The sequence below is a fragment of the Aotus nancymaae genome, unplaced genomic scaffold, assembly GCF_030222135.1.
Source record: "Aotus nancymaae isolate 86718 unplaced genomic scaffold, 86718_ANA_hifiasm-v0.15.2.pri h1tg000011l, whole genome shotgun sequence".
NCBI classification, from domain to species: domain Eukaryota; kingdom Metazoa; phylum Chordata; class Mammalia; order Primates; family Aotidae; genus Aotus; species Aotus nancymaae.
In genome coordinates, this window is record NW_026988422.1 from 32,458,641 (window position 1) to 32,483,708 (window position 25,068).

The 25,068-nt window shown below is 43.3% G+C and overlaps 2 protein-coding genes and 1 non-coding gene across 5 annotated transcripts in view; 2 read left to right on the forward strand and 1 right to left on the reverse strand.

Annotated features, from left to right (window-relative positions):
• Positions 1-7,050: 7,050 nt before the first annotated feature.
• Positions 7,051-25,068, forward strand: part of RNASE1 (ribonuclease A family member 1, pancreatic) — a 58,050-nt gene continuing 40,032 nt past the window's right edge. The window contains exons 1-2 of one of the 3 annotated variants that reach the window (XM_064374809.1): positions 7,051-7,733; positions 8,763-8,856. The gene's annotated coding sequence lies outside the window, so the exon portion shown is untranslated. The other 2 variants (XM_064374810.1, XM_012465895.2) reach the window with 2 other exon arrangements.
• LOC135274450 (small nucleolar RNA SNORD35) lies at positions 18,487-18,545 on the forward strand. The gene has a single exon (XR_010342273.1). It is a non-coding gene; the product is annotated as a small nucleolar RNA SNORD35 (small nucleolar RNA).
• On the reverse strand, positions 23,800-24,785 carry LOC105726407 (non-secretory ribonuclease). The gene is made up of 2 exons (XM_012465871.2): positions 24,694-24,785; positions 23,800-24,460 (listed from the first exon to the last, which is right to left on the reverse strand). The coding sequence occupies exon 2, from the start codon at positions 24,453-24,455 to the stop codon at positions 23,979-23,981; it is 477 nt and encodes a 158-aa protein (XP_012321294.2). The 5' UTR covers positions 24,456-24,460; positions 24,694-24,785; the 3' UTR covers positions 23,800-23,978.

The following is a 25,068-nucleotide window of genomic DNA, read 5'->3' on the forward strand; positions in this document are numbered from 1 at the left end:
AAGGATTTCATAAAACGTGGTACAGGTTATTGTAATTGCAATGAATGAAGGGAGCTAACTAACCTTAGCTCAAAAGTCATTTAGTAGCTAGGCATGGTGGTGCACACCTTTAGTCCCAGCTATGCAAGAGGTTGACGTGGGAAGATGATTGAGCTCAGGAGTTGAGTCCAAGCTGGGCAACATAATGAGACCCCATGTCTTTAAAAAAAAAAAAAAAAAAAGACATTTGGTATACTGACCTCTCCCTGGTCTCTTGGGTTCAGCAAGGTGATCCTAGACCTTCCTTCTTTGATGGAGCCTTGTACATATCTTCCCTGAAGGCACCAAATGAAAGCATATTTTGGCCTGTTTGACGAGGTTTCAGGTATTAAATAGAAAAGTTAACAGCAAGGGATGGGTCTGAGGATAAAAAGCCAGGCAACATGGAGCAGCATGAGCTGAGGCTGATGGGAATATTAGGACCTTCCATGCCACCCAGGCCTGGGAACTTGGACATAATTTACAAGCCTGGACCGTGACCATCAGGAAGGGCCAAGTGCAAACTAGCATAGCTAAGCCAAGGCAGATTTAATGTTCCAGGATGGTGAATGTAAAAATGCAACATTATTAATTATAGGGAAATCTGAATATAGGGATGTAGGCTAATCATTGTGAAGCTGGAGACAGATGATTGGCCTGGGGAAAATGTTGCTTTTATATGTTTTATTGTCTTACAAACAATTTAAGTAAGTAAGTGGATATGGCAGACAAGGGAAGAGATTTCTAAGTTCCTTCCACTTTTTCAAAAATATTTCAGGTATTCAAGTCATCACTAGGTTAAGAATTTCTCTTGACCTTGTAAAATCAAGCATGTAGGCTGGGCACAGTGGCTCACGCCTGTAATTCCAGCACTTTGGGAGGCTGAGGCAGGCAAGATCACAAGGTCAGGAGTTCGAGAACAGTCTGGCCAACATAGTGAAACCTCGTCTCTACTAAAAATACAAAAAAATAGCCGGGTGTGGTGGTGTGTGCCTGTAATCCCAGCTACTCAGGAAGCTGAGGCAGGAGAATTGCATGAACCCCTGGAGGTGGAGGTTGCAGTGAGCTGAGATTGTGCCATTGCACTCCAGCCCCGGCCACAGTGGGAGATTCCGTCTCAAAAACAAACAAACAAACAAACAAAAACAAACAAACTCCCCCAAAAAACCAAGCATGTAAACGGTTAACTTTTGTTTGTATCTCAGTGTGAATAGTTAGATATAGAGTTCAGTGGCTAACTGGTGTGATCTGAGTGGAAAGAAATACATTGTGGGGCTCCAGGTTGGATGTAAGGGACATCAGACAAAAACAAAACCCAGCAAAATTGTAGAACTGGATATCTGAAGAGATGGGGAAAAGAATTCCTTAGTTCATGACATCTCAGGGAGTTACAGTGGGATCACGTCATCTTTCCAGAGCCACAGACTTTTTATAATATTGTAGCAAGCACCACGAGTCTGAACTGGGGATTTCTGCATTAGGCTACTTATTATATCAGAGATTTATTTAAACCGTGTTTATTAAAAGACCTCTTTCTGGATGCACCTAGGTCTTTTCAGGGTAGCAGCAGCTGGGCGAGGGGTGATAAAGGGGAAGAGTCCTCTTTTTGGTTATTGACAAGAAAGAACACCTTCCAGGAGGGATTTTACCCTCCTTTGATTGCACTTCCTTCAAAGACAAAGGAGCTTAGAATCCTTCATGGACTCTCACTGCCCTGAGTCTGGCTGCAGTGAATATGATTTATCAGACATTCCTTTGGGACAGCAGGATCAGGATACAGGGCAGAGGGAAAAGGAGATTCCTGGTTCTCCCCGCTTCTCCTTCCAATCAGTGTTAGTTGTCTTTCTGTTGCCCATTAACAGGCAAATAACAGGACTCCACTCCTGCCAAATGACGCTCTACCTCAGTCTAGTGTCCATTCAACTGTAACACAATGCTGACATGAACTTTCTTTTGGAAACAAGGCATTAATGTCTCAATACCACCTTCTACCAAACAATACAGATAGTCTGATTCTATCTGGGCCACAAAGCAGTCCTTTCCTCCTTATCTTGGATGCTTCTGAAGAAAGGTTGCAGCAAGGTATTTGAGGTTATCACTTACTGAGCAGGTCACCCCTGCCCTGAGCACAGGACAGGTGGGGTGGGTCGGTAGCTGGGCCTCACTGAGGAAGGCTGCTGCATAGGAGGTCTTGTTAGAGATGTCCTGGGGATCTCTTTTGCCAGTTTTATGTAATTCAAAGGGAATGGGAAGGAACTAACTTCACCGTATTACAGGAACATTTTGTGTGCGTTATGCCATTCAGGTTTCAAAAAACTCTATGAGTGCTCACTTATCTCTGTGTATCGTAATTGCCTGCAAGCTTCCAGTTCTTTAAATGTGGGGCTGGAGGGCACAAATTGTCCCTATTCAGATTTGTATCCCCAGTGCCTAGAAGAAAGCCAGGCATATTGCTTAATTTGGAATATGTATGTTGTGTAAATAAACAGTTGAACATTGTTAGAGTCTCTTAAAAATAAATGAAGATTGGCCAGGCATAGTGGCTCAAGTAATCACAGCACTATGGGAGGCTAAGGTGGGGCAGGGTTGGGGATGACTTGGGGTCAGGAGTTTGAGACCAGCTTGGGCAACATAGACAAACCCTGTTTCTTAGGGAAGAAAAAAAAAAAAAGCCAGGCGTGGTGGCTCCTGCCTGTAATCCCAGCACTTTGGGAGGCCAAGGCAGGCAGATCACGAGGTTAGAAGATCAAGACCACCCTGGCTAACACGCTGAAACCCTGTCTCTACTAAAAATACAAAAAAAAAAAAAAAAAAAAAAAATTAACTGGGCATGGTAGCACGTGCCTGTAGTCCCAGCTACTTGGGAGGCTGAGTCAGGAGAATCACTTGAACCAGGGAGGTGGAGGTTGAGGTGAGCCAAGATGGCGCCACTGCACACTCCAGCAGCCTGGGAGACAGACTGAGACTCTATCTCCAAAAAAAAAAAAAAAGAAAGAAAAAAAAGAAGATGACTTAGGAAATCAAATATATACCACTAGGATGTGAGGATATGGCTGACATACAATTTGAGCTATTCCTATTTGATCACATAATGACACAGTACTGGAAATACAGTTACACAGATTTTCATCTTCTAGAGCAGGTTTAAAAGTGATTTTGTGGTTTTGAAATTTCTAGAGATATTTTTGGTAACTATAATAAGTGGGGAGGAGATCAGTGCTAGTATTTAATGGATAGTGGACAAGTGTGCTCAGAGTATAGCAAAGTAAAATAAAGAATTAGTGAGTGACCTACATAACTTATCACTGTTTTTTTTGGCTACTGATGTAGGTAAGAAAACAGCTTAGAGTTGCATGGGAGGAAAAAAAAGGAAAGAAAAGAAAACTGCTTAGAATCATCTGAGCTTCTACCCTAACTCCTTTTATTTTGCATGGTTTTAAAATGCAAAGTTTGCTGGTAATGTAACTATCATGTAAATTGAGGAAAATCATGCCTCTGTCTAAGTCTCTGGAAGTTCTTCTATAGACTAGGGGTGGCTAGCAAGCAAAGGCCACAAAACAGGTTTCATCTTCCTTTTTACCAAGTCCTGGTTTGGTTGACTTGAGATAGGTTAGTCATTGGCTATGGGGATCACTCCACCAGCGTAGAGACCCCTCCGTGTCTCCGCCATCAAGGAGTTAGAGCCCGGACATATTCTCCCCACGCTGAGGGCAGTCGAGCTGAGGAAAAAAGAAGGAAGTGATAGAGGCCTGAGTTTCAGAAGCCTATTCTTGATCCACTGAGCTAATGGCATGTCTGGGTGAGGCCTGCGTGACTATTTACGAGACTATTGTCTCTTGAAGTTCCCGTTCTGGGCTGGTTTTATGACTCTGTTTACCTGCATTCACTAAATCCCGTGATCGCTCACATGTTACTAGAAAAATGCTACCCCTCAGATTATCGCTTGCCTTGATGTTATTTACTGTAACTGTAGTCATTGATAAGAATATGAATCTTCATAGGATAAGAATCTTTTGTTTGTTTTGGGTTCAGCGATCTTTAGATAAACCTGTATGCTACCCCCTTCCATGCTTACTTTGTAATTTTCTGTTCCCTCCTGATAAAACTTTTGTAATGGGACCTACCTCAGTCACTGTATGAAAAAACATATATAAGCTCCTGTGCACAAAGAATAAATCGCTGATCTGAGCACAGCTTGTTTCAGACCTCCAGACCCATTTTTCTCTATCTCTCTTTTCTTCCGCGCACTCTCTCTTCCAGGTATTAGGACCCTTTTGCTGGTCAAGAGACCCCTGGCAGACGTGCCGATCTCACGGACCCCAACAATTGGCCCCTATTTATTGGGAACACTTGCTAAATCTCAGACAGAGAAAATCACTTTTTTGTTTGTTTTTGAATTGACCAGCCTCCTGAGCCAGAGTGGACTCAGAGAGACTCCCAGAAAATCACTTCCTTTTTTTTTTGGAGACAGTTTTGCTCTGTTGCCCAGGCTGGAGTGCAGTGGTGTGATCTTGGCTCACTGCAACCTCTGCCTCTTAGGTTTAAGGGATCCTCATGCCTCAGCCTCTTGAATAGCTGGGATTACAGGCATGCACCACCACACCTGGCTAGTTTTTGTATTTTTAGTAGAGACGGGGTTTCACTATGTTGGACAAGCTGGTCTCGAACTCCTGACCTCAGGTGATCCCCCCACCCAGGCCTCCCAAAGTGGTAGGATTATAGGATTACAGGCGTGAGCCACTATGTCTGGCTGGAAATCACCTTTTAATATACTATTTTATTCAAGGAATCAGAGCAAAGAGAAAAAACAAGAATTACTTCTTTTGTTAACTCCATGAAAAATATGAGCAGCTGTCCTAGTAAGCCATTTGATCATTTTCACAATGATGTGTATATAGAGCCTGCCTGTTTAACCTCTCTTTTGAACAGAATTGGATAAATATGACCAAATCTTTGGCATTAGGATTCTTTTTTTACTGTCCTTGGGTCCTTTACTGTGAAAACATTTTCCAGGTAGAATTTTTTAAGTTAAAGTTGAAGAAAAAGCTGTATGTGAAAAAATGACACATGTACAGCTGATGGTAAGTGAGATGACCGATGTTAGGGCACACAGATACTCATTTAAAGTGCTTATTGTTATATATTTATTTTAATGTGAATGAATAATCAATACATCAAATCTGTGGTTTCATGAAGAATTGCTTGAGCCTGGGAGGTTGAGGCTGCAGTGAGCTGTGATCCCACTACTGCATTCCAGCTTGGGCCACACAGCATGACTTTGTTTAAAAAAAAAAAGACATATCAGAGTCTGACTCATAGCTGTGTATTTACCTCACGACCTCAGACTCAGCCCTTGTTTTCTCTTTTCTTTTTGAGATTGAGTCTTGCTCTGTTGCCCGGGCTAGAGTGCAATGGCGTGATCTCGGCTCACTGCAACCTGCGCCTCCTGGGTTCAAGTGATTCTCCTGCTTCAGCCTCCTGAGTAGCTGGGATTATAGGCATCTGCCACCACACTCAGCTAGTTTTTGTATTTTTATTAGCGATGGGGTTTCTCCAGGTTGGCCTGGCTGGTCTCTAACTCCTGACCTCAGGTGATCCACCTGCCGTGGCATCCCAAAGTGCTAGGATTATAGGTGTGAGCCACTGATCCAGGCCTTTCGTTCTCAGGCTCCTCACACATTTTTCCTCTTGTCTCCGGTAACTTGATGTTGGAGGTCCCCAGGAGTTAGTCAGGGTCTTCTTCTCTATCTGCACACAATCCCTTGGTGATCTTATCCAGTCTCAAGGTTTTAAATGCTGTTGATTCTCCAACAACTCCCAAATACATACGTCCAGCCCAGCTCTCTCTCTTTGGACTAGTACCTCGGATGGTCTATTTGACATCTTCACTTGGAGGTCTAACAGACCCTTCAGACTTACCATGTCCCACATTAGCTGGGTGTGGTGGCATCCGCCTGTAACCCCAGCTACTCTGGAGCTGACGCACAACAATTGCTTAAACCTGGGAGGCGGAGGTTGCAGTGAGCTGAGATCATGCCACTGCACTCCAGAGATCGGGCCACTGCACTCCAGCCTGGGTGACAGAGCCAGACTGTCTCAAAGAAAAAAAAAGCTACCCATTGCTCCCCCTATTCTCCTTTCTGCTTTATTTTTTCCATAGAGCTTATCACCTTAACAGTCTGTGTAATTTACATATATGTTTATTGTGTGTGAGTACACGTTATGTGTCTAGGTCACTGGAATGTGACCTCCGTGAAAGCAGAGTTTTTTTTTTTGTATGTATGTCCTGTGTTCTCTGATGACTCCCACATACCTCTAACCACGCCTGGCACATAGGTACTCAAGAAATGTTTGCTGAATAAGGCTCCTCAAATCAAGAGCCCCAGGAGGCCCTATGAACACTGCAAAATAATCGTAATACAGGGACCCGTTTGCGGGAATACTCACAGCACTAAAACCCTTAATTAAGAGGGATCTGAACATCCTAAGACGTTTCTGCATAACTCCCGGCAGCAACTTCGCAAAGCACTATGGCCGCCACACACTGTCCCTGAGATGTCAGAGTCACTGACGGATTTGGGCTCCAGGACAGCCTTCACCAGATGCTGATGTCGCTGTCTCCATCCACAACAGGTTCACCACTGGCAGGTTCACCAAGGTGTGCAGACACCCCCACTCCTCATGTGACAAGTTACTGGTGGCCCAACCCCTGTTCATCTGTGGGAACTTCAGCCCTTCCCGACGAAGCAGCTGTGAGGGAGACCACTGGCTGAGGTCAGAGAGGGGGGGAAATCCTCACCCGTCTCTGACCTCAGCCCGTGCGCGGCCTCCCTCACAGCTGCTCCAACGGCTGAGCGTCTTTGGCGGCAAAGCTGCACTAGCGGCCCTGGAAGGTGTAAGTGCGCCTTCCAGCCAGCAGAGGGCAGGAGCTGCTGCGAGGTCCAAGGCCGGGCTTGCGCGGGCTCCGGCCTGGCGCCCTTCACCGCTAGTTCCGCCTCTCCCCTCAGCTCCCCGCTTCTTCCTGGGCAGGAGTGAGGGAGTGGAGGAAGGCTAGGGGAGTGAGCGTGTGCGGGTGTGCAGGTGTGCGCGTGTGTGTTGGTGTAGGGAAGCCTGTGCTTCGGGAAAGCTTTCCCGGCCGGCATGAAGCTCTCTGGGCTCACGGGTCCGATTTTCCCACAGCAAATGTCTGTACTATGCGGACATTGAAATAGAATAAGGTCTACTCATCACCCGATGGCGGCTCACAGGCTCTTGGGAGGGGATCTGAAGCCACTCTACCGAGCCACCCCGCTTCCATTATAGAAACAACTCCTAGACTTGCCTGCACCGCGCTGGAAAGAGCTGCCTGGAGGGAGGACGCCGAGCAGAGGCAGCTCCTCCGGTGCGGCCCTTTAAGTGCTGGGGCCGATTTCAGCCGCCGCCACGGTGGTCGTCAGGGGACGCTGAGCCTCCGAGACCCCGCGGGCCGAGAGGCACCAGAGCTGTGTCTCTTGGTTCTTAGCTGAGACGGACTTGAGCTTCCAAAAGCCTCCTTAACCACCGAGGAAGCAGGAGAATAAACGGCCTTCAAATAATGAGCACCTGCTGTATGCCACGAGCTCTCCATCGCGGAAGTGGCTGGATGTGCCGGAGGGCAGGGCGGGGAAGGAGGGACTGCTGCCCCACTCTCCGCCTGCCTGCCGCGGGCTCTGGTCAAGTCTATGCCGGATCGCTAGGTTAGTTTACAGTTGAATTTCACAGCTTCATTCCTTAAACTTTCTGTTATCAGGGACCATTCCTTAGCAGACTCAGAAAGGGCTATAGTGAGGTAGGCTGTTTGATTTTTCTTTTACATATACAGATATGTTGTGCATACAAATGGCAGAGGTAAATTCAAACATTGGGAGAGCAAATGTAGCGAAAAGGATGAAGACATCCTATTTGTCTTTTCCACGTGCAACACTTTGCAGTGTTTTGATATCCTTTTACTGTCTATGCATAGCTACATGCTATATTCATAAGCTCATTGACATGTATATAGATTAGTGTTTATCTCCCATTTCCCCCCGACAAATAGTAACATTCTATACGCAACATTCTACTACATTACCTCTTTCCCACTAACAATGTATTTTAGACATATTTCACACCAGTAACAAGAGTATACCTCATTCTATTTTAATGTCTGCATAGTGTAGGCATACCTCAGAGATAGTGCGGGTTTGGTACTAGACTATTGCAATTTTTATTTGTAAAAACACACTTTTTTTTGCTTCCCAGTGCATGTAACAGTTATACTGAAGGTGGCCATTGAGACTTGAGAACTCACAGGAAATAGAGTTTGTACATCGTGTACATTTGCATTTGTGTAAACAAAAACTTCCTTGGCACAGTGCTTGGATTATGGACAGTGTTTTGAGCGTTCCAGTCCTAACTCTAAGTGTATGATACAAATCAGTTAGTCAACCTTTATAAGCAGGTAGGGCACAATGGACTGAGGGTGAAACTATGGTCTGGGCCTGGGGTATCAGTGCAGTGATGGAAAGGCATATACAGGGAGGTAACTGGAGGGGTCAGTTTGTCAGACAGGGACTAGCCTTAGGATGCTGGCTTCCTGGAAAAACAACAGAGGAACTCAGACATGATTCACAAGCCTGGGGCCATGACCATCTGGAAAAACCAAGCAGAGACTGGTGTGGTCCAGTGAAGGTAGGTTTGATGGCTGTGGATGCAGCCACAGGGGAGTCCCTTAATCCCTCTTACAGATCACCGAGGAGAACTGCAGTACGGCATTTCAAGTAGTCACTTACTGAAGACTGCTCCAAGCAGGTCACCCTGCCATTATCATGGACATGGAAGGTAGGGTGGGTCAGTGGCTGGGCCTCCCTGAGGAAGGCTGTTGCATGGAGGCCTTGTTAGAGATATCTTGGGAATTTTTCTTGCCAGTTTTTCATCATTTCCTATTGGCCTTTTTTTGGGCAGAGGTCACATATATCTGAGGTAATGCAATGTGCAAGAATGGCCTGCAAAAGCAGTATCATTCTCCATCCCATACAGCTTCCAAAGACTTCTTGATGCTAATAATTTTTTGTAGGAGGAGGAAAATTCATTCATAATTAGCTAGTCATGGTCCTAACTCATTATTTTCTGCAGTTTTAAGAGAATGCCAGGTTTGGACGTCTGTATAAAGCACATTGCCTTTATGAAGGGACACATGGGAGTTAGAATGAGAGCTCTGCTACTCACCAACCACGTCACCTCAGACAAGGAGCTTGCCTGCTCTGTTCCACCAGGGAAACACTAAAACCCGTTATGAATGCAGCAGATAATAAGCCTGCTGGTGTATCACTAGCATCTTGAGCATGGGTGAACACGTGTGCCATCTCAGTAAAGATGAGAAGAGTGTTATCCCCCTGGACCATACCTTTGTGAGTTTGAATCCCAATTGCCTTGTATGAAATGGGTGAACCAAAGTGCTGGTGGTTTCTTCTTTATTTTTAAGCCTCCTTGTTAAACCATAAGACACAAAAACAGTGAATAGTGTTGGGACATTTTGACTGTTTAGCACCTGCCAAATAAATCTTCATGTTAGGTTTAATGAGTTTGATGCCTCTTGTTCTCCTGAGACCAACAGTAGGTTACAGAAGGAACCTTGTTAGACACAGATATGGATGGGATGCAGTATGTGAATGTCTGCTGACTCACAGGTTCTCCTAGCATACTAGGCAGTCCTCTGATCTAGAGGCATGACATTACTGTAGTCGTTTGTGCTTGCTGATATTTTCCATTGGACAATTGAATGATAGTTCTGAGGGATAGTCCTTGGTCATTCCCTGCAATAAAACTGGTTAGTTTTTGTTGGAAAGTCTTAAAGTAATTATGCAATTTGCATGTAGCAAAAATTTAATCACACAATATTTCACTTTATCTAAATCCACGATATTTTAAGAATATTTGACTTTCAGGACCTATCAGTACAGAGATATGGAGGACATTACATTTTCTGCAGAGAGTTTGCCACAGACAAACACACGCATAGGCACACACCCACACCCACACCCACACCCACATCAGGAACTCTGAAGAACACAGAGATCTGAGCTGGAAAGAGGTTGAGAACTCTTTTATTCTAAGCCTCTCCTTTTCCAACTGAGAGAAAGATGAGGTGATCTGCCAAGCTCCCACAAAAATTAATGGTAGATTTGGAATTGTTCACATATGCCTTTCTCTTCAAGATTCTATATGGACTAAGTGGAAATAAAAAGCAAGGTGGGACTCTAGGTATTATGGAATGAATTGTGTTCCCCCAAAATTCATATGTGAAGCCATACCCTTGGTAGCTCCTAAAGTGACAGTGTTTGAGGATGGGGCTTTTCAAGAGGTAATTAAGTTAAAATGAGGCTTTTAGGTTGGGCCCTAATCGAGTTTGATTGGTGTCCTCATAAGAAGGGGAGATTAGGACACACAAGAGACACCCAGGATGAGAACATGCACAGAGGAGTGACCATGTGAGGACACAGCGAGAAGGCAACTGTCTGCAGGCCATAAACTGAGGCCTCAGAAGAAACCAGAACTGCTGATGCTTTACTTTGTGTGATGGTTAATACTGAGTGTCAACTTGATTGGATTGAAGGATACAAAGTATTGATTCCAGGTGTGTCTGTGAGGGTGTTGCCAAAAGAGACTGACATTTGAGTCAGTGGGCTGGGGAAGGCAGATCCACTTTTAATCTGGTGGGCACAATCTAATCAGCTGCCAGCGAATATAAAGCAGGCAGAAAAACAGGAAAAGGAGAGACTGGCCTAGCCTCCCTGAGTCTACATCTTTCTCCTGTGAAGGATACTTCCTGCCCTCGAACATTAGACTCCAAGTTCTTCAGTTTTGGGACTCTGACTGGCTCTCCTTGATCTTCAGCTTGCAGACAGCCTCTTGTAGGACCTTGTGATCCTGTAAATTAATACTTAATAAACTCCCACACATCTGTGTATGTGTGTGTGTGTGTATCCTTAATATTCTGTCTCTCTAGAGAACTGTGTCTAATACACCTTGGATTTCTAGTTTCTAGAACTGTGAGAAAATAAGTTTCTCTTGTATAAGCCACCTAGTCTGTGGTATTTCATTCTAGCAGCCCCAGGAAGGAAATAGAATAGGTAATCTGTAGAGGTCTCCATGAGAAAGGGCAGGGCAGAAGAGGGGGATTAGAGAGAAGGAAGGTGCTGGAGAGGGATGCTTGAGAGGGACGGAAGAATTGTTAAGTGAGTTGATGAGTTGATCTGATGAGTCTGTAGAAAAGTGAGGAGAGATAGAGACAAACACAGTTCATTTGAAGTATGGAGCCAGGGTAATGGAAAAGTAGGACCAGTGTCTCAGGCGAAGGGAGACATACATGCTCTACTCTCCTCCTTTTCACTCCCTCCTCTGGGAGGAAAATATGACTCCAGGGTGGGCCCTCTTTCTTCTCACCTCCTGGACAAGACTGTCTTCTCTAGGTCAAGAACTTTGAAAATCTCCTGAATCCTCTGCCCAGACTCCTGTCCTCCAATAATTTGAATCATAGGGATCCCTGACATTTGGAATGAGACAATTCCCCCCAGCCCCAGTCTCTGTCTGGGTCAATTTTCCATTCTTACTTTACTGATCTATCAGAAGCATTTAACATAGTATCACTCCCTCCACCTGGGATGATCTGGGAATGAGCTTCCTGTGACAGAAACAGGGCTAAAAAGCATCATAAGTTCAGTCATGGTGCCCTCAAGGGAGATAGTCAGGCTGCCTCTCAGTGCGTAGGACACTTCTATCTCCTGGCCTGTTCCCCACCCTACAGGGCTTTTATTCTCTGTCACCTATGTGAATCCCTCCTCTTCCCCCTGGAATCTTGTGGGAGCTCCCTAAGGGTCAGTGGTGGGCTTCTTCTTGATCCATATGACATCTCTTGGTTTTCATCAGTGGGATCAATGGATGAAATGCCATCAACTCCCAAACCAATCCCAAATCTTCAGCCCAGCTCTCTTGGTTGAACTATAGACTCTTGCATCCAATTTGTTATTTGATAACACCACATGGAGGTATCATATATGTTGCAGACTTTTTACATCCCAAGTGGAAACACTGAACTTCTCCCAAAATCTCATCTACCAGTTCCTATCTCAGTTGAAGAGAACTCCATCGTTTTCAGTGAAAACCAAAGTGGTTTGAAGTAATCCTTTATGCTTTCATTCTCTGACACACTCCAGCTAATCTCTCGGAAAAGACTGTTGTTTCTACCTTAAAAATGTGCCTGGATCTGATTACTAATTCCTGTTTCCACTGCAACCACCAAGTCAAAGACACCAACACCTCCCTCTGGCAGAACTGCAAGACCTTGTCACTGTGCCTTGCTTTCACCTTCACCACCCACAGTGGCCAGAGTGATCCTTTTACACCACAACTCAGGTCCTGCAGCTCTGCTCAGAACCTGTAGAACTTTGGCATTTCAGTGAATAAAAGCTGGGATCCCTACAATCTCCTGTGCCCTAAAGTAATCTATCTTCCTACACACTTTTCAGGACACACCTTCTATTCTTTTGCCTCTCAGTCATTCCCCTCTAGTTTCCTGACCTTTTGCTGTTCCTTGAGGACACCTGGCATGTGCCTGCCTCATGGCTACTTTAGCCCACCCACCTGCATGTGCCGGGCTAAGTTCTTCATCCCCTGTAAGTGTTTGTTCAAAAGTAATTTTCTCAAGGAAACCTATAGAAAAATGCTTGTCATATTAAAATGAACAAATAACAGAACATGGACTTCTATCTTAAATTCGTTATAACTTCTTTCCTGATTTTTAGGACCCTGAAACACCTCCCCTCCAAGTACTTGGTCTTTCTCATGACCTAAGAATCTGAAAGTACAGTTAAACTGTTGTAAGCAATAAGGGACAGTTATGGCTTAATGAGCAGCTTATCAGAACTCAGATGATGAAAAGAGAACCCAGTTACTCTTTCTTCATACCCCTTGCTGCTCTATCTTGGTTCAATTTTCAGGCATGTCCTTTACATATTGGCAAGATGGTTGCAACAGCCCCAAACCTTATATTATCTCAGAAATAGGTAGAGGAGGAAAAATCTCCTGCTTTATTCCCCCAACATTCTCAGCCAATGTCTCTAATTGTTTCAAAGGCCCATCTCAGAACCCACCAGGACCTCTGAAATGGGATGAATGCTCTATTTGGTCAAGTGTGGCCCAAGAATGCTGGTGGTCTTCAAACCCTTTTTGGGGTATCTCCTTCCCAACCACCCACTTATGTGAGGCCAGATTCTCTTTCTATAATTCAGCAAAACATCGTAAAACAGATTGAACACCAGGCAGTTGTGAGCATCCAGATGTCTATATAGACTCAGACATTAAAAAGATTTTGAAAATGTAAAACAATACCATTCCTTTTTAATTTTTTTTGTTTTAAAAAATAGGATTTCTCTTCAAAAAATATGATCTTTATATTTATGTGTAATAATTATTGTATGAACTAATTTATGATTAATAATTATTTTAAAAATGTTTTAGTTCTAATTTCTAATGAGATAAATATGAATCATCAACATAAACGAGGGTTTTTTTGTGGTTCTTAGAGACTCTCAGGCAGTAAAGTGATCCTAAAGAATGCTGGGTGGAGGGTCAGGGTGTGTGGATGAGGTGGGATTTGTCCCCCACTAAAACAGGAGTCTTACTCACCCTGCAGCTGCTGCTCTGCTTTGACTTTGTGATGGATTGTCCCAGTATTGGGCTAATATTTTAGGCAGTGGGAAGGGGATATTGGTTGGAGCTGATTTATCATGTCAAAACATCTGCATTTGGTCACTCAAGCAATGAACCAGAATTATTCCTCAGAATCTCAGAATGGGGCTCTCGTACTAAGCGGTCTCATAAGGTCATATTGAGTGAAGATTTTCTGTTTTATCTATTAAGATGCCTTAGAAGAAACTAAGCCTATGTGGTGATAACTGATACATCATTCTAGTATCCAACTCAGTGAATCTTGCCTATGCATTTGCATTTAGCAAACTGTAGGATTTGAGATCCAAAGAAGTATTTTCTGTTATTGCCCTGACATCTCTAAGTATGAGAGACATCTCATTTTTGATACCCCCTTTTTCAATCATCACTTTGATTTTAACATATTTTCCGTATGGCGAGTAAGCCCTGTTATAATTTGTAACATCAGGTGTTCAGAGCATCTGTCAATAGGAATCCAATCACCTGCTCGACTGGGATCAAAAAAGTGAGGGTAGAGTCTTTAGTGACATGAGTTGAACTTAAGCAGGCTGACCTCCAGATTCTTGGAGCCAGAGTCAGTATTCTTGCCCTATGCTATATCAATCCTTAATTGCCAAGAGAACCATAAATAGAGCCTTTGTTGAGAGGGACTGTAATGTAGGGCTGGGGTGCACATAGGGTAATGCATAATAATATATCCATGGTCAGACATGCTAAACAATTGGTTGGACTCAGTGCAGAATAAAAATGTGAGTTCTCTTCTTTAAAAATTTTTAGGAATTTCAAATGATATTGGAACACAAAATCAAGCATGGGCTCCTTCTAAATCTGAAGCCTCATGTGACTTCACTGTTCACATATCCATGAAGTTGACCTAGTTGTTGCAAATTATTACAAAGTGGCCCCAATCATTAATGCCTCCCATCATCCATCCCTTTCTGTAATTCTCTTGTTACAATGACCCTAGCCTGGCTTTGTGACTTACTCGGACCAAAATACTTTGGAGTTACTTTGACTTCAGTAAAGAGTGACCATGTACACCCCTAAGTATAGTCCTTGCTGCTGCTTGGACTATTCCAAGCTGCCTTGGATCCTTGAGCAGCATGTAAAGGAAGATGGGCTGTTACTGGAGGGACAACATGGAAGGAGAGGCTGCTATGGTTTGGATGTGGTTTATTCCTGCTAAAACTCATGTTGAAACTTAATTACCATTGTAATAGTATAGACAGGTAGTGGGTCTTTTAAGAAGAGTTTGGGTCATGGGGGCTCCACCCTCATAAATGAATGAATGCATTTTTGGAAGACTAAATTAGTTTTCCCAGTACTGGATTGGTTACTATGAGAAAGAGTTTTAGTTAGTTTGTCTATTTTGAGACAGTGTCTCACTCTGTCTCCATGCTGGAGTACAGTGGTGTGATCCCCCTCACTGCAGCCTCTGCCTCCTGGACTCAAGTGTTCGTCCCACCTCAGCCTCTCAAGTAGCTGGGACTATAGGCATGTGCCACCATGCCAGGATAATTTTTGTATTTTTGAGGGCAGAAGTGGGGTTTCACCATGTTACCAGGTGAAACTCCTGGGCTTCCAAAGTGCTAGGATTACACGCATGAGCCACTGCACCTGGCCTCAGAAAGAGTCATTATAAAGCCAGGTTATGCCATTTGTTTTATCCTTTTTCCAGCATGCTTGATACCCCTTTCACTTATCTCCCATGTTGTGATGCAGCATGAGGCCCTCACCAGAAGCCAAGCAAATGCTGGTGCTATGCTTCTTGAACTTACAAGCCTCCAGCATCCTGAGTCAAACCTCTTTTCTTTTTAAATCACCAAGTTTCAAGTATTCTGTTATAGCTGCAGAAGAGTCTAAGCATAGGCTCTGGATGGTGAAGATAGAGTAGATGGAGGCCCCAGTGTTCTGGTCGTCCCTGTAGATCAGCTAGACATACAATGAGGTTCTCTTGAAATCTCTAGCCTAGATTATACCTGCTGTAGCCAGTGCAGCTGATACTATGTGGAGCCAAAGCAAGTTGAGTGAGCAAACCCAGAGAATAGTGAGAAATTATATGATAGACTTGGTGTACTAATGGCATTTTCCTGCTTTTTGTAAAACACCATTATCTTTTTAGAGTCTTGGTTACTCCTTCAGTATATCTATTATAAATTATTTGACAGTAGCTGTATTTTTTGTTATGTTTTGATCTTTAAAGATGGAGTCTCACTATCTTGTCCAGGCTGGAGTGCAGTGGCTATTCGTAGGCATGATCCTACTACTGATTAGCACACAAGATTTGACCTGCTCTGTTTCTGATTTGGGCTGGTTCATCTCTCCTTAGGCCACCTGGTGGTCCCTTCCTGCTAGGAGGTCACCATATTGATGCTTAACCTAATGTGGACACTACCATTAAGCACACTTATAGCCCACATCTCCTGGGCTCAAGTGATCATCCTGCCTCTGCTTCCTCAGTAGCTTAGGCTACAGAAGCTGGCAACAACTGTCTTTTGACTGTTCAAACCAGTTCCCTTGATTCTTTTTTTTTTAATTGCATTTTAGGTTTTGTGGTACATGTGAAGGACATGCAAGATTGTTGCATAGGTACACACATGGCAGTGTGATTTGCTGCCTTCCTCCCCATCACCTATATCTGGCATTTCCCCCCACGCTATCTCTCCCCAACTCCCTTTTTAATTTTTAAGTTTTGTGTGTACATAGTAGGAATATATGTTTATGGGGTACATTAGATATTTTGATACAGGCATACAATGTGTAATAATCATATCAGGATAAATGGGGTACTCATCCCCTCAAGCATTTACCTTTGTGTTGCAAACAATCCAGTTATACTCTTTCAGTTATTTTAAAATGAACAATAAAATTATTATTGATTATACTCACTCTGTTGTGCTAACAAATGCTAGGTCTTATTCTTTCTTTCTATTTTTTCCTCTGCATCACCCCATTACCCTTTCCAGCCTCTGGTAACCATTCTTCTACTCTCTATCTCCATGAATTCAACTGTTTTTGTTTTTAGCTCCCATAAAGAAGTAAGAACAGGCAGTTTGTCTTTCTGTACCTAACATTTCACTTAACATAATGGCCTCCAGTTCTATCCATGTTGTTGCAAATGACAGGTTCTCATTCTTTTTTTATGACTGAATAGTACTCTATTATGTATATGTACCATATTTTCTTTATCCATTCATCTGTTGCTGTTGCTGGACCCTTAGGTTCTTCCAAATCTTGGCTATAGTGGATAGTGCTGCAGTGAACACCAGAGTGCAGATATTTCTTTGATCTACTGATTTTCATTTTGAGGGGTATATACCTGGCAGTAGGATTGCTGGATTGTGTGGTAGCTCTAGTTTTAGTTTTTTGGGGAACTTCCAAACTGTTCTCCATAGTGGTTGTACTAATTTACATTTATGCCAACAGTGTACTAGGGTTCCCTTTTCTCCACATCCTTGCCAGCATACTTTATTGCATGTCTTTTGGATGAAAGCCATTTTAACTTGGTTTGCGTTTCTCTGATGATCAGTGATGTGGAGCACCTTTTCATATTCCTGTTTGCCACTTGTATGTCTTATTTTGAGAAATGTCTATTTAGATATTTTTCCCATTATTTGTTTATTTATTTCTTAGTTTATTTTTTGGGGAGACAGTCTCACTCTGTTACCCAGGCTGGAGTGCAGTGCACGATCATAGCTCACTGCACCCTTAACCTCAGGAGCATATTGTTTAATTTCCATGTGTTTGTATAGTTGTATAGTTTCTAAAATTCCTCTTGTTATTAATTTCAGTTTTATTCCATTGTGGTCAAAGAAGATGTTTGTTATTGTTTGAATGCTTTTGAAAGTTTTAAGACTTTTTTGTGTGTGTGACCTAACACGTGATCTATCCTTGAGAATGATCCATGTGCTGAGAAGAATGTGTATTCTGCAGCCATTGAATGAAGTGTTCTGTAAATATCTACTAGGTCCTGTTGGTCTATAGTGAAGATTTAACCCACTGTTTCTTTGTTGATTTTCTGTCTGTAAGATTTGTCCAATGGTGAAATTGGAGTGCTGAAGTCTTCAGCTATTACCGTATTTGGGGCCAATCTCTCTTTTTAGCTCTAATAATATGTTCTTTATATATCTGGGTGTTTTAGTGTTGGGTGCATATATATTTGCAATTGTTATATCATCTTGCTGAATAACCCCTTTGTCATGGTAGAATGAGTTCTTTGTCTGTTCTAATAGATTTTGTCTTGAAATCTATTTTGTCTGATATAACTACTCCTGCTCTTTTTTGGTTTCCATTGGCATGGAATATCTTTTTCCATCCCTTTATTTTCAGTCTCAGTGTGTCTTTATAGGTGAAGTGTGTTTCTTGTAGGCAATAGATCACTGAGTCTTGTTTTTTAAATCTATTCAGCCACTCTATATCTTTTGATTGGAGAGGATAGTCCATCAGCATTCAATGTTGTTATTGATAGGTAAGGACTGACTCCTGCCATTTTGTTATTTGTTTTCTGGTTGTTTTGTGATCTTCTTCTTCTTTCTTTGCATCCTGTCTTTCTTTCAGTGAAGGTGATTTTCTCTGGTGGTATAATTTAATTTCTTACTTTCAATTTTTTAGTATCTGTTGTATATTTTTTGATTTGAGGTTATTATGAGGCCCCCAAATAGTATCTTATAACCCATTATTTTAAACTGATGACAGCTTAACACTGATTGCTTAAACAAACAGACCAATAAACAAGCAAAAAGAGGCAGATGATGTCCTTATCTCACGATGGTCTGCAGATGTCCCTGTGGGAATGTCAACAAGCAAAAAGAAAATTAGTAAGAACCCTACACTTAACTTTATCCCCTCACTTTTTGCCATTTTGTTTTTTCTATTTATGTCTTATTGTACTGTGTCTTGAAAAGTTGTTGTAATTATTTTTGATCAGTTTGTGTTTTTTCTTTCCACTTAGGTAATAGTGATTTATATGTCACAATTACAGTGTTATAATATTCTGTGTTTTTCTATGTACTTACTGTTGCCAGTGAGTTTTATACTTTCAGGTGACTATTTGTTGCTCATTAATATCTTTTTATTTCTGATTGAAGTATACCCTTTACCATTTCTTGTAGGAAAGGTTTGATGTTGGTAAAATTTCTCAGCTTTTGTTTGTCTGGGAAAGCCTTTACTTTTCCTTCATGATTGAAGGATATTTTCACTGGATATATTATTCTAGCATTAAAGTTTTATTTTTTTTCTCAGCACTTTAAATATGTCCTGCCTCTCCCGGCCTGTAGGGCTTCCACTGAAAAGTCTGCTGCCAGACATATTGGAGCTCCATTGTGTATTATTTGTTTCTTTTCTCCTGCTGCTTTTAGGATCCTTTCTTTATCCTTGACTTCGTGAATTTATTAAATGCATTGATGTAGTCTTCTTTGAGTTAAATCTGCTTGGTGTTCTCTAATCTTTTTGTACTCAAATATGGCTCTCTTTCTCAAATATTGATAGCTTTGGGAAGTTCACTGTTATTATCCCTTTGAATAAACTTCTACCCCATCTCTTTCTCTATCGCCTCTTTAAGATAAAGAACTCTTAAATTTTCCCTTTTGAAGGCTATGTTCTAGATCTCATAGGTGTGTTTCATTCTTTTTTCTTTTGTATCCTCTGACAGTGTATTTTCAACTCACCTATCTTCAATCTCACTAAGTTTTTCTGCTTGATCAATTCTGCTATTAAGATATTCTCATGAATTCTTCAGTATGTCGATTGCATTTTAAACTCCAGAATTTCTTCAGAATTCTCTGGATTACAAGGCAGAGATTCTTGTTTTCTTTTCTCACTTTCTCTCAAACAAATGATGTCTCTCTCTGTGTGTTGAGCTGTCTGAAGCTGGTGGTGGGGTGACACAAGCACCCCTGTGGTCACCACCACTGGGACAGTGCTGGGTAAGACCTGAATCCAGCACAGCGCTGGGTCTTACCCAGGGCCCTCTATAACTACTACCTGACTATTGCCTATACTCACCCAAGACCCTAGAGTTCTACAATAAGCAGGTGGCAATACCAGCCAGGCTTGTGTCCTTCCCTTCAGGATGATGAGTTTCTCTAGGCCCAGGCATATCCAGAGGTACTATCTGAGAGCCAGGGACCAAAGTAAAAAACCTGAGAAGTTTATGTGGTATTTTGTTGTACTGTGGGTGACTTGCACTCAAGCCATGAGACAGAGTCCTTCCACTCTTCCCTTACCTTTCCACAGGCAGAGGAGCCTCTCCCCACAGCTACCTCCACCACAGGCTCAAAGGGAGTACTGCCAGGCTGCCACCAACATTCCCTTAAGGCCCAAGGGCTCTTCAGTCAGCTTGTGGTGAACGCTGCCTGGCCTGAGACTCACCCTTCAAGGCAGTAGGCTCCCCTCTGACTCAGGGCAGGTCTAGAAATGCCAACCAAGAGCCAAGATCTGGAATTGGGGACCCCAAGAGCCCGCTTGGTGCTCTACCCTACTGTAGCTGGGCTGGTATCTAAGCTGCAAGACAGAGTCCCCTTTACTTTTCCCTCTGCTTTTCTCGAGTAGAAGGATTCTCTCTTCATGACTACCACAGCTGTGAATATGGTGGGTTTCACCTGAAGTCAGCATATCTCAGAGTCTCACCCAAGGCCAAAGGAGTGTACTACTGAATATTGCTGCTGGTTATTTAGGGCCTGAGGGTTTTCAGTCAGCAGATGATGAATCCTGGCAGGACTGGGTCCTTTCCTTCTAGGCAGTGGGTTTTCTTCTGGTGCATGGTGTGTCTAGAAATGTCCTTCAGGAGCGAGGGCCTGAAATAGCAGCTTCATGACTCTGATTGGTGCCCTATCCTACTATGACTGAGCAGATGTTTACGATGTAAGACAAAGTCCAAGTTACTCTTTCCTCTCCTCTCCTCAAGCAGAAGGAAGGAGTCACTTCCATTGCTGTGAGCTGTGCTGCCCGGGTTTTGGGGAGGGGTTGGGCAAGCACTCCCTTAGCTGCCCTGACAGGTGTCACGCTAGTGGTGTCCGAGTCCATTGGCTCTGAGCCCAGCACAGCACTGGGACTTGCCTTGTAGTTGTAGTTCTTGTGGCCTAGATTGCCTTTCAAATGTATTTAGGACTCCAAAGCACTTTATCCTGCTGTGGCAAGGCTTTCCCAAACTCAGGTTCTGACCACTGGGATAGGCAATTCCCCTTTGGCTAAGGTTGGTCTGAATGCTCCATCTGTGGGTGGGCTGTGACAGGGCAGCACTGAGTTCAATGCAGATTTCCACAATTGCTGCATTCTCCCTTCTCCATGCGCTCAGGTTCTCTCTCAGCTCCATGTGGTGGCTGCTGGGAGATGGGGGAGTGGTGGTCTCAGTGATTCAAACTTGTTTTCCTAACCACATCAGTGCCTCTTTCAGTGATACGAAGTTAAAATCAGGTACTATGATAGTTGACTTAATTTTGTTTCCTATATAGGTGCTTTTTTGTGTGTAGATAGTTGTTAAATCTGGAGTCTCAGTTGTCCAGACACAGGGAATGATTCTGCCAGCACATAGTTCACATGTTATCATAATGAGGCTATAGCCTCCTCAGGTGGAAACTTTAGCATGGTAATGAGGAAATTTCGTGGCAGTTTATCTGTAAGTTGCTGGGTTATGCCAGGAGTTGATTCCCACCAGCAAGCCTGTAAAACAGGCTGATTGCTCAAGTTGGTTAAATTCTTATAATCCCTGGAGACCCTCCCTGCCTGCTTATACAACAATTAACTGCATTTACTCCTGCAAAACTTCCTGAAGATTTGATATTAAGAGAGTTTTATAAAATCAGACATTGGAGGTTCAAGGAAGAGAAGTGGACTCCAAGGATCATGTCTTTGGGATGAGGACACAAGGTTGAGAGGGTGTGATCCCTCTATCCTATGGTTTTAGAGATGAGGCATCCCTGACTGTGATCTGGTACCTGAAGCGAGGAAGGTCTGCTCCATCTTTCTTTACAGGAAACGTGGCTCCAGCTTTCAGTGTCCCATCTTCTCCTTCTGCTACTTTGAGCTTGTGAAGAGAGTGGACTCACTTCCTGACATGCCCTATTTTACCTATAGTCAGTGGATTCTGTTGGGCACTGGGATTTCCTGAACCCAGTATCCCTGTGCAAACTTCTAAGTTCACAGACCCTCCTTGGAGAAGCAAGATCTCAATAGCTTCTCCAGAGGAGAGACTTAAATACAGCTGCTTTCTGGTGCTACTACTGATACGGAGTCATCCAAGGAATGGAAATTGCTATTTCTGAGGGTCTGGAAGAGGAGCAGAAATATAGAAGTCAGAAATCACAGACTGAAGGACCAAGATGTAGATCTGATGGTCCATCATATCTCTGTTATATTGTGAGTCAGGCTGTCCAAAAAGACCCACTCGGTCCCCAGAACAATCACTTGATTGCTGCACCTGTCTATAACTTGCAAGAAGGGGCTTCCCCTTCCTATTACTCACAGATTCTTGAGTGAAGTCCTGTAATGGAGGCCAGGGCAAGGGCTCTCATTATCCATTTCTTCTCTCTCTGGGTCTACAAATCCCTAATTCTAGAGGCTGTGCTTTCCTGACAGGCAGTGAATGAACCCTTTGACTTACCATTGGGGACAGCTATGGAGGGCAGAATGGGCAGGAGCCAATCACCTTGATAAGTGCTTGCAATTCTCTATCCTCCTCCTTCCCTTTCTCCTTCCCAAGTGACCAAATGCTCCCCATCTCCAGGACATGGAAGTTTTGGTAAAGATGCCCATCTCTCCTCCAGGAAGTATTACAATCTGTCCATATTGCTGTCTGAACAATTTATCTCATTCCACATTTGACTCAAATGCTGGATCCACCTCTAGTACAATTGCTAATAGCTGGAGATTTGATGAGCTCATTTAAAAGAAATATCTCTGAGGCTAAACTTTTCTTAAATCTTGGTTTTACCATATTTATAGCATTCTTGACTTTTTCTACTTTCTTTTTTTTGTGTTTTCTATCATAATGTTCAATTCTATAAAAATGTATTATTCATAAATCATAATCAAACACATGCATTTTCAGTTTATTCACTGCAGCCTCTATATCTCTTGGGATAGAAATCATGCCTATAAAAACCAGACTTGCACCATAAAGCATCAAATGGGACCTCAGTATCAAATTGGGCTCTATTCTGGAATACAACTAAAACAAGTGGAGATCTATACACAAGTTATAGGTGAGTGTAGGGGGAGGGGTCAGTGGATGGAAAATTACGTAGAGGAGATATCAAGACCAGGGGACCAATGCTAAGTTGACTCAATTGTATATATACATTTTTGGAGGCAGGCTGAGAATAAGGTATCACATGCAGGATGATGGGGGAATTAAGGAATTTGGTCAGATATTGAGGGTGAGAGATTCACGATAAACCAAGTTAGGAGGACTTCTTTAAAACCCGACTCTTGTTCGGGCACTGGTGGCTCATGCCTGTAATCCCAGCACTTTGGGAGGCTGAGGCAGGCAGATCACCTGAGGTCAGGAGTTTGAGACCAGCCTGGTCAATATGGTAAAACCCTGTCTCTATTAAATTGCAAAAATTGGCTGGGTGTGGTGGCGCATGCCTATAGTTCCAGCTACTCGAGAGGCTGAGGCAGGAGAATAGCTGAACCTAGGAGTCAGAGGTTGTAGTGAGCCAAGATCTCACCACTGCATTCCAACCTGGGTGACAAAGCAAGACTCTGTTTCAAAAAGTAAATAAGTAAAAATAAAAATAAATATAAATATAAACCTGACTGTCTAAGAAAGGACTAGGAATGAATGACCTAGTTGTGGAGAGGGCTCAGAGGAGATGACTAAAGTTTGGTCAAGGCAAGAGTCTTGGACAGTTGGTAGATGTCAGTTGAGACCTTAGCTTTTCAGCCTAAAGCAGGGAGAGGGATAAGTCCATGCTGCTTCATGACAGAAAAAAGTCTCTTATCCTGAAATCTCTCTATTTCCCACAAATCTCAGATTAGAGGAAGGAAAAATCTCTAGAGTAGATTGTCAGTAAATGACAGCAGAGCAGCTGAAGTAGACACACAGACACTTCCAGATGAATTTCCAAAGCAGTTTATTGCAAGGTTCACAAGGCACTTCAGCTCAGGAAACCTGAAGGGGTATGGAGACTGATGAGGATAGATGCTGATACCCAGGGTACATACAGGGATGGGATCTTGGCTATGATTGAGGAGCTTGGCAGATGAGTGATGACGAGGAGCGCTGATACAGGAGCTTAGATGATGGTATCCAGATGAACCGGAACCACTGGATACTGTGGAGGGTCCCGTTGATCTCTGTTTTCACATGCAACTACATAGAACATGTTTGCTTGAGTCGAGGAATACACGCAGTTTTTAATAGTCGGTGGACCTGTGAGGTTACAGTAGGTTAAAGGCACCTGGGCTCCACTGTGATGACAATTGTTGAGAGATGCATTACGAGGGCAGGTAATATTTGTGTTACCACAAACATTAACTACAGCAGCAAAAGTTGTATGAAGAAAAGTATTTTGGTTTTTGCATCGACGTTGATACTTGTTAATTGCCCTCATTGCATTGGTGCAGTGGAGGGGCGTCGTTTGGATGTGCTGGATGCTAAACCACTGAGCCCTGGTAAACTTCTGGGGTGCGGCATGGAGTGAGCCCTCCACACCCAAAAGCCCCAACAGAAGAAGCAGACAAATTTGGGAAGTGAAGAGTTTTGGAACCATGTTTCCTGTGAGAAAAGAAGAGAAGAGAAGTAACTACTCCCTGATCTGGTCTCAGTTATGACATACTGTGGTGTCTCACCCTACAGACCCCTCTGTTGCCACATGGGGGTTCCATTTCCTTTTTCTTCTTGTCCCCAAAGTGTGCCACATCTCCTAAGCACTAACTTCAGCTCACCTTTCCCTCAGTTGCTGACCAATCACTGCCCCTCCTGTCCCAGCTTTGGAGATGTTGACTTACCCAGTCTCTGCACTGCAGCTCCTGTGAGTCCAGCTGGTCGTTCTGGGATTCAGGGGCAGCTGGTCTTCCCTACTTGGTACTGTTTAAATAAAGCCGCTCTTGGTGGGTTGGGCCAGCAGAGCCAGGAGGGAGGGTCTGAGTCTTAGCCATGCAGAAACCCACAGATTGGCACATGGTCTACCATGCAATCAGCCTTTTTATCTGATGACTTGGCTGAGCAACAGATACCCAAGGACAGCCCTGTTGCTCTTTCTGCTATAAGGACTCTAATTCCAAGTCATGCTGTGTAAGACAGAGTTTTACCAGTTGAATCTGGACTCTGGATGAAAACTATATGCTGCCTGCAGAATGACCACAGATTTTGCAATTGTCCTT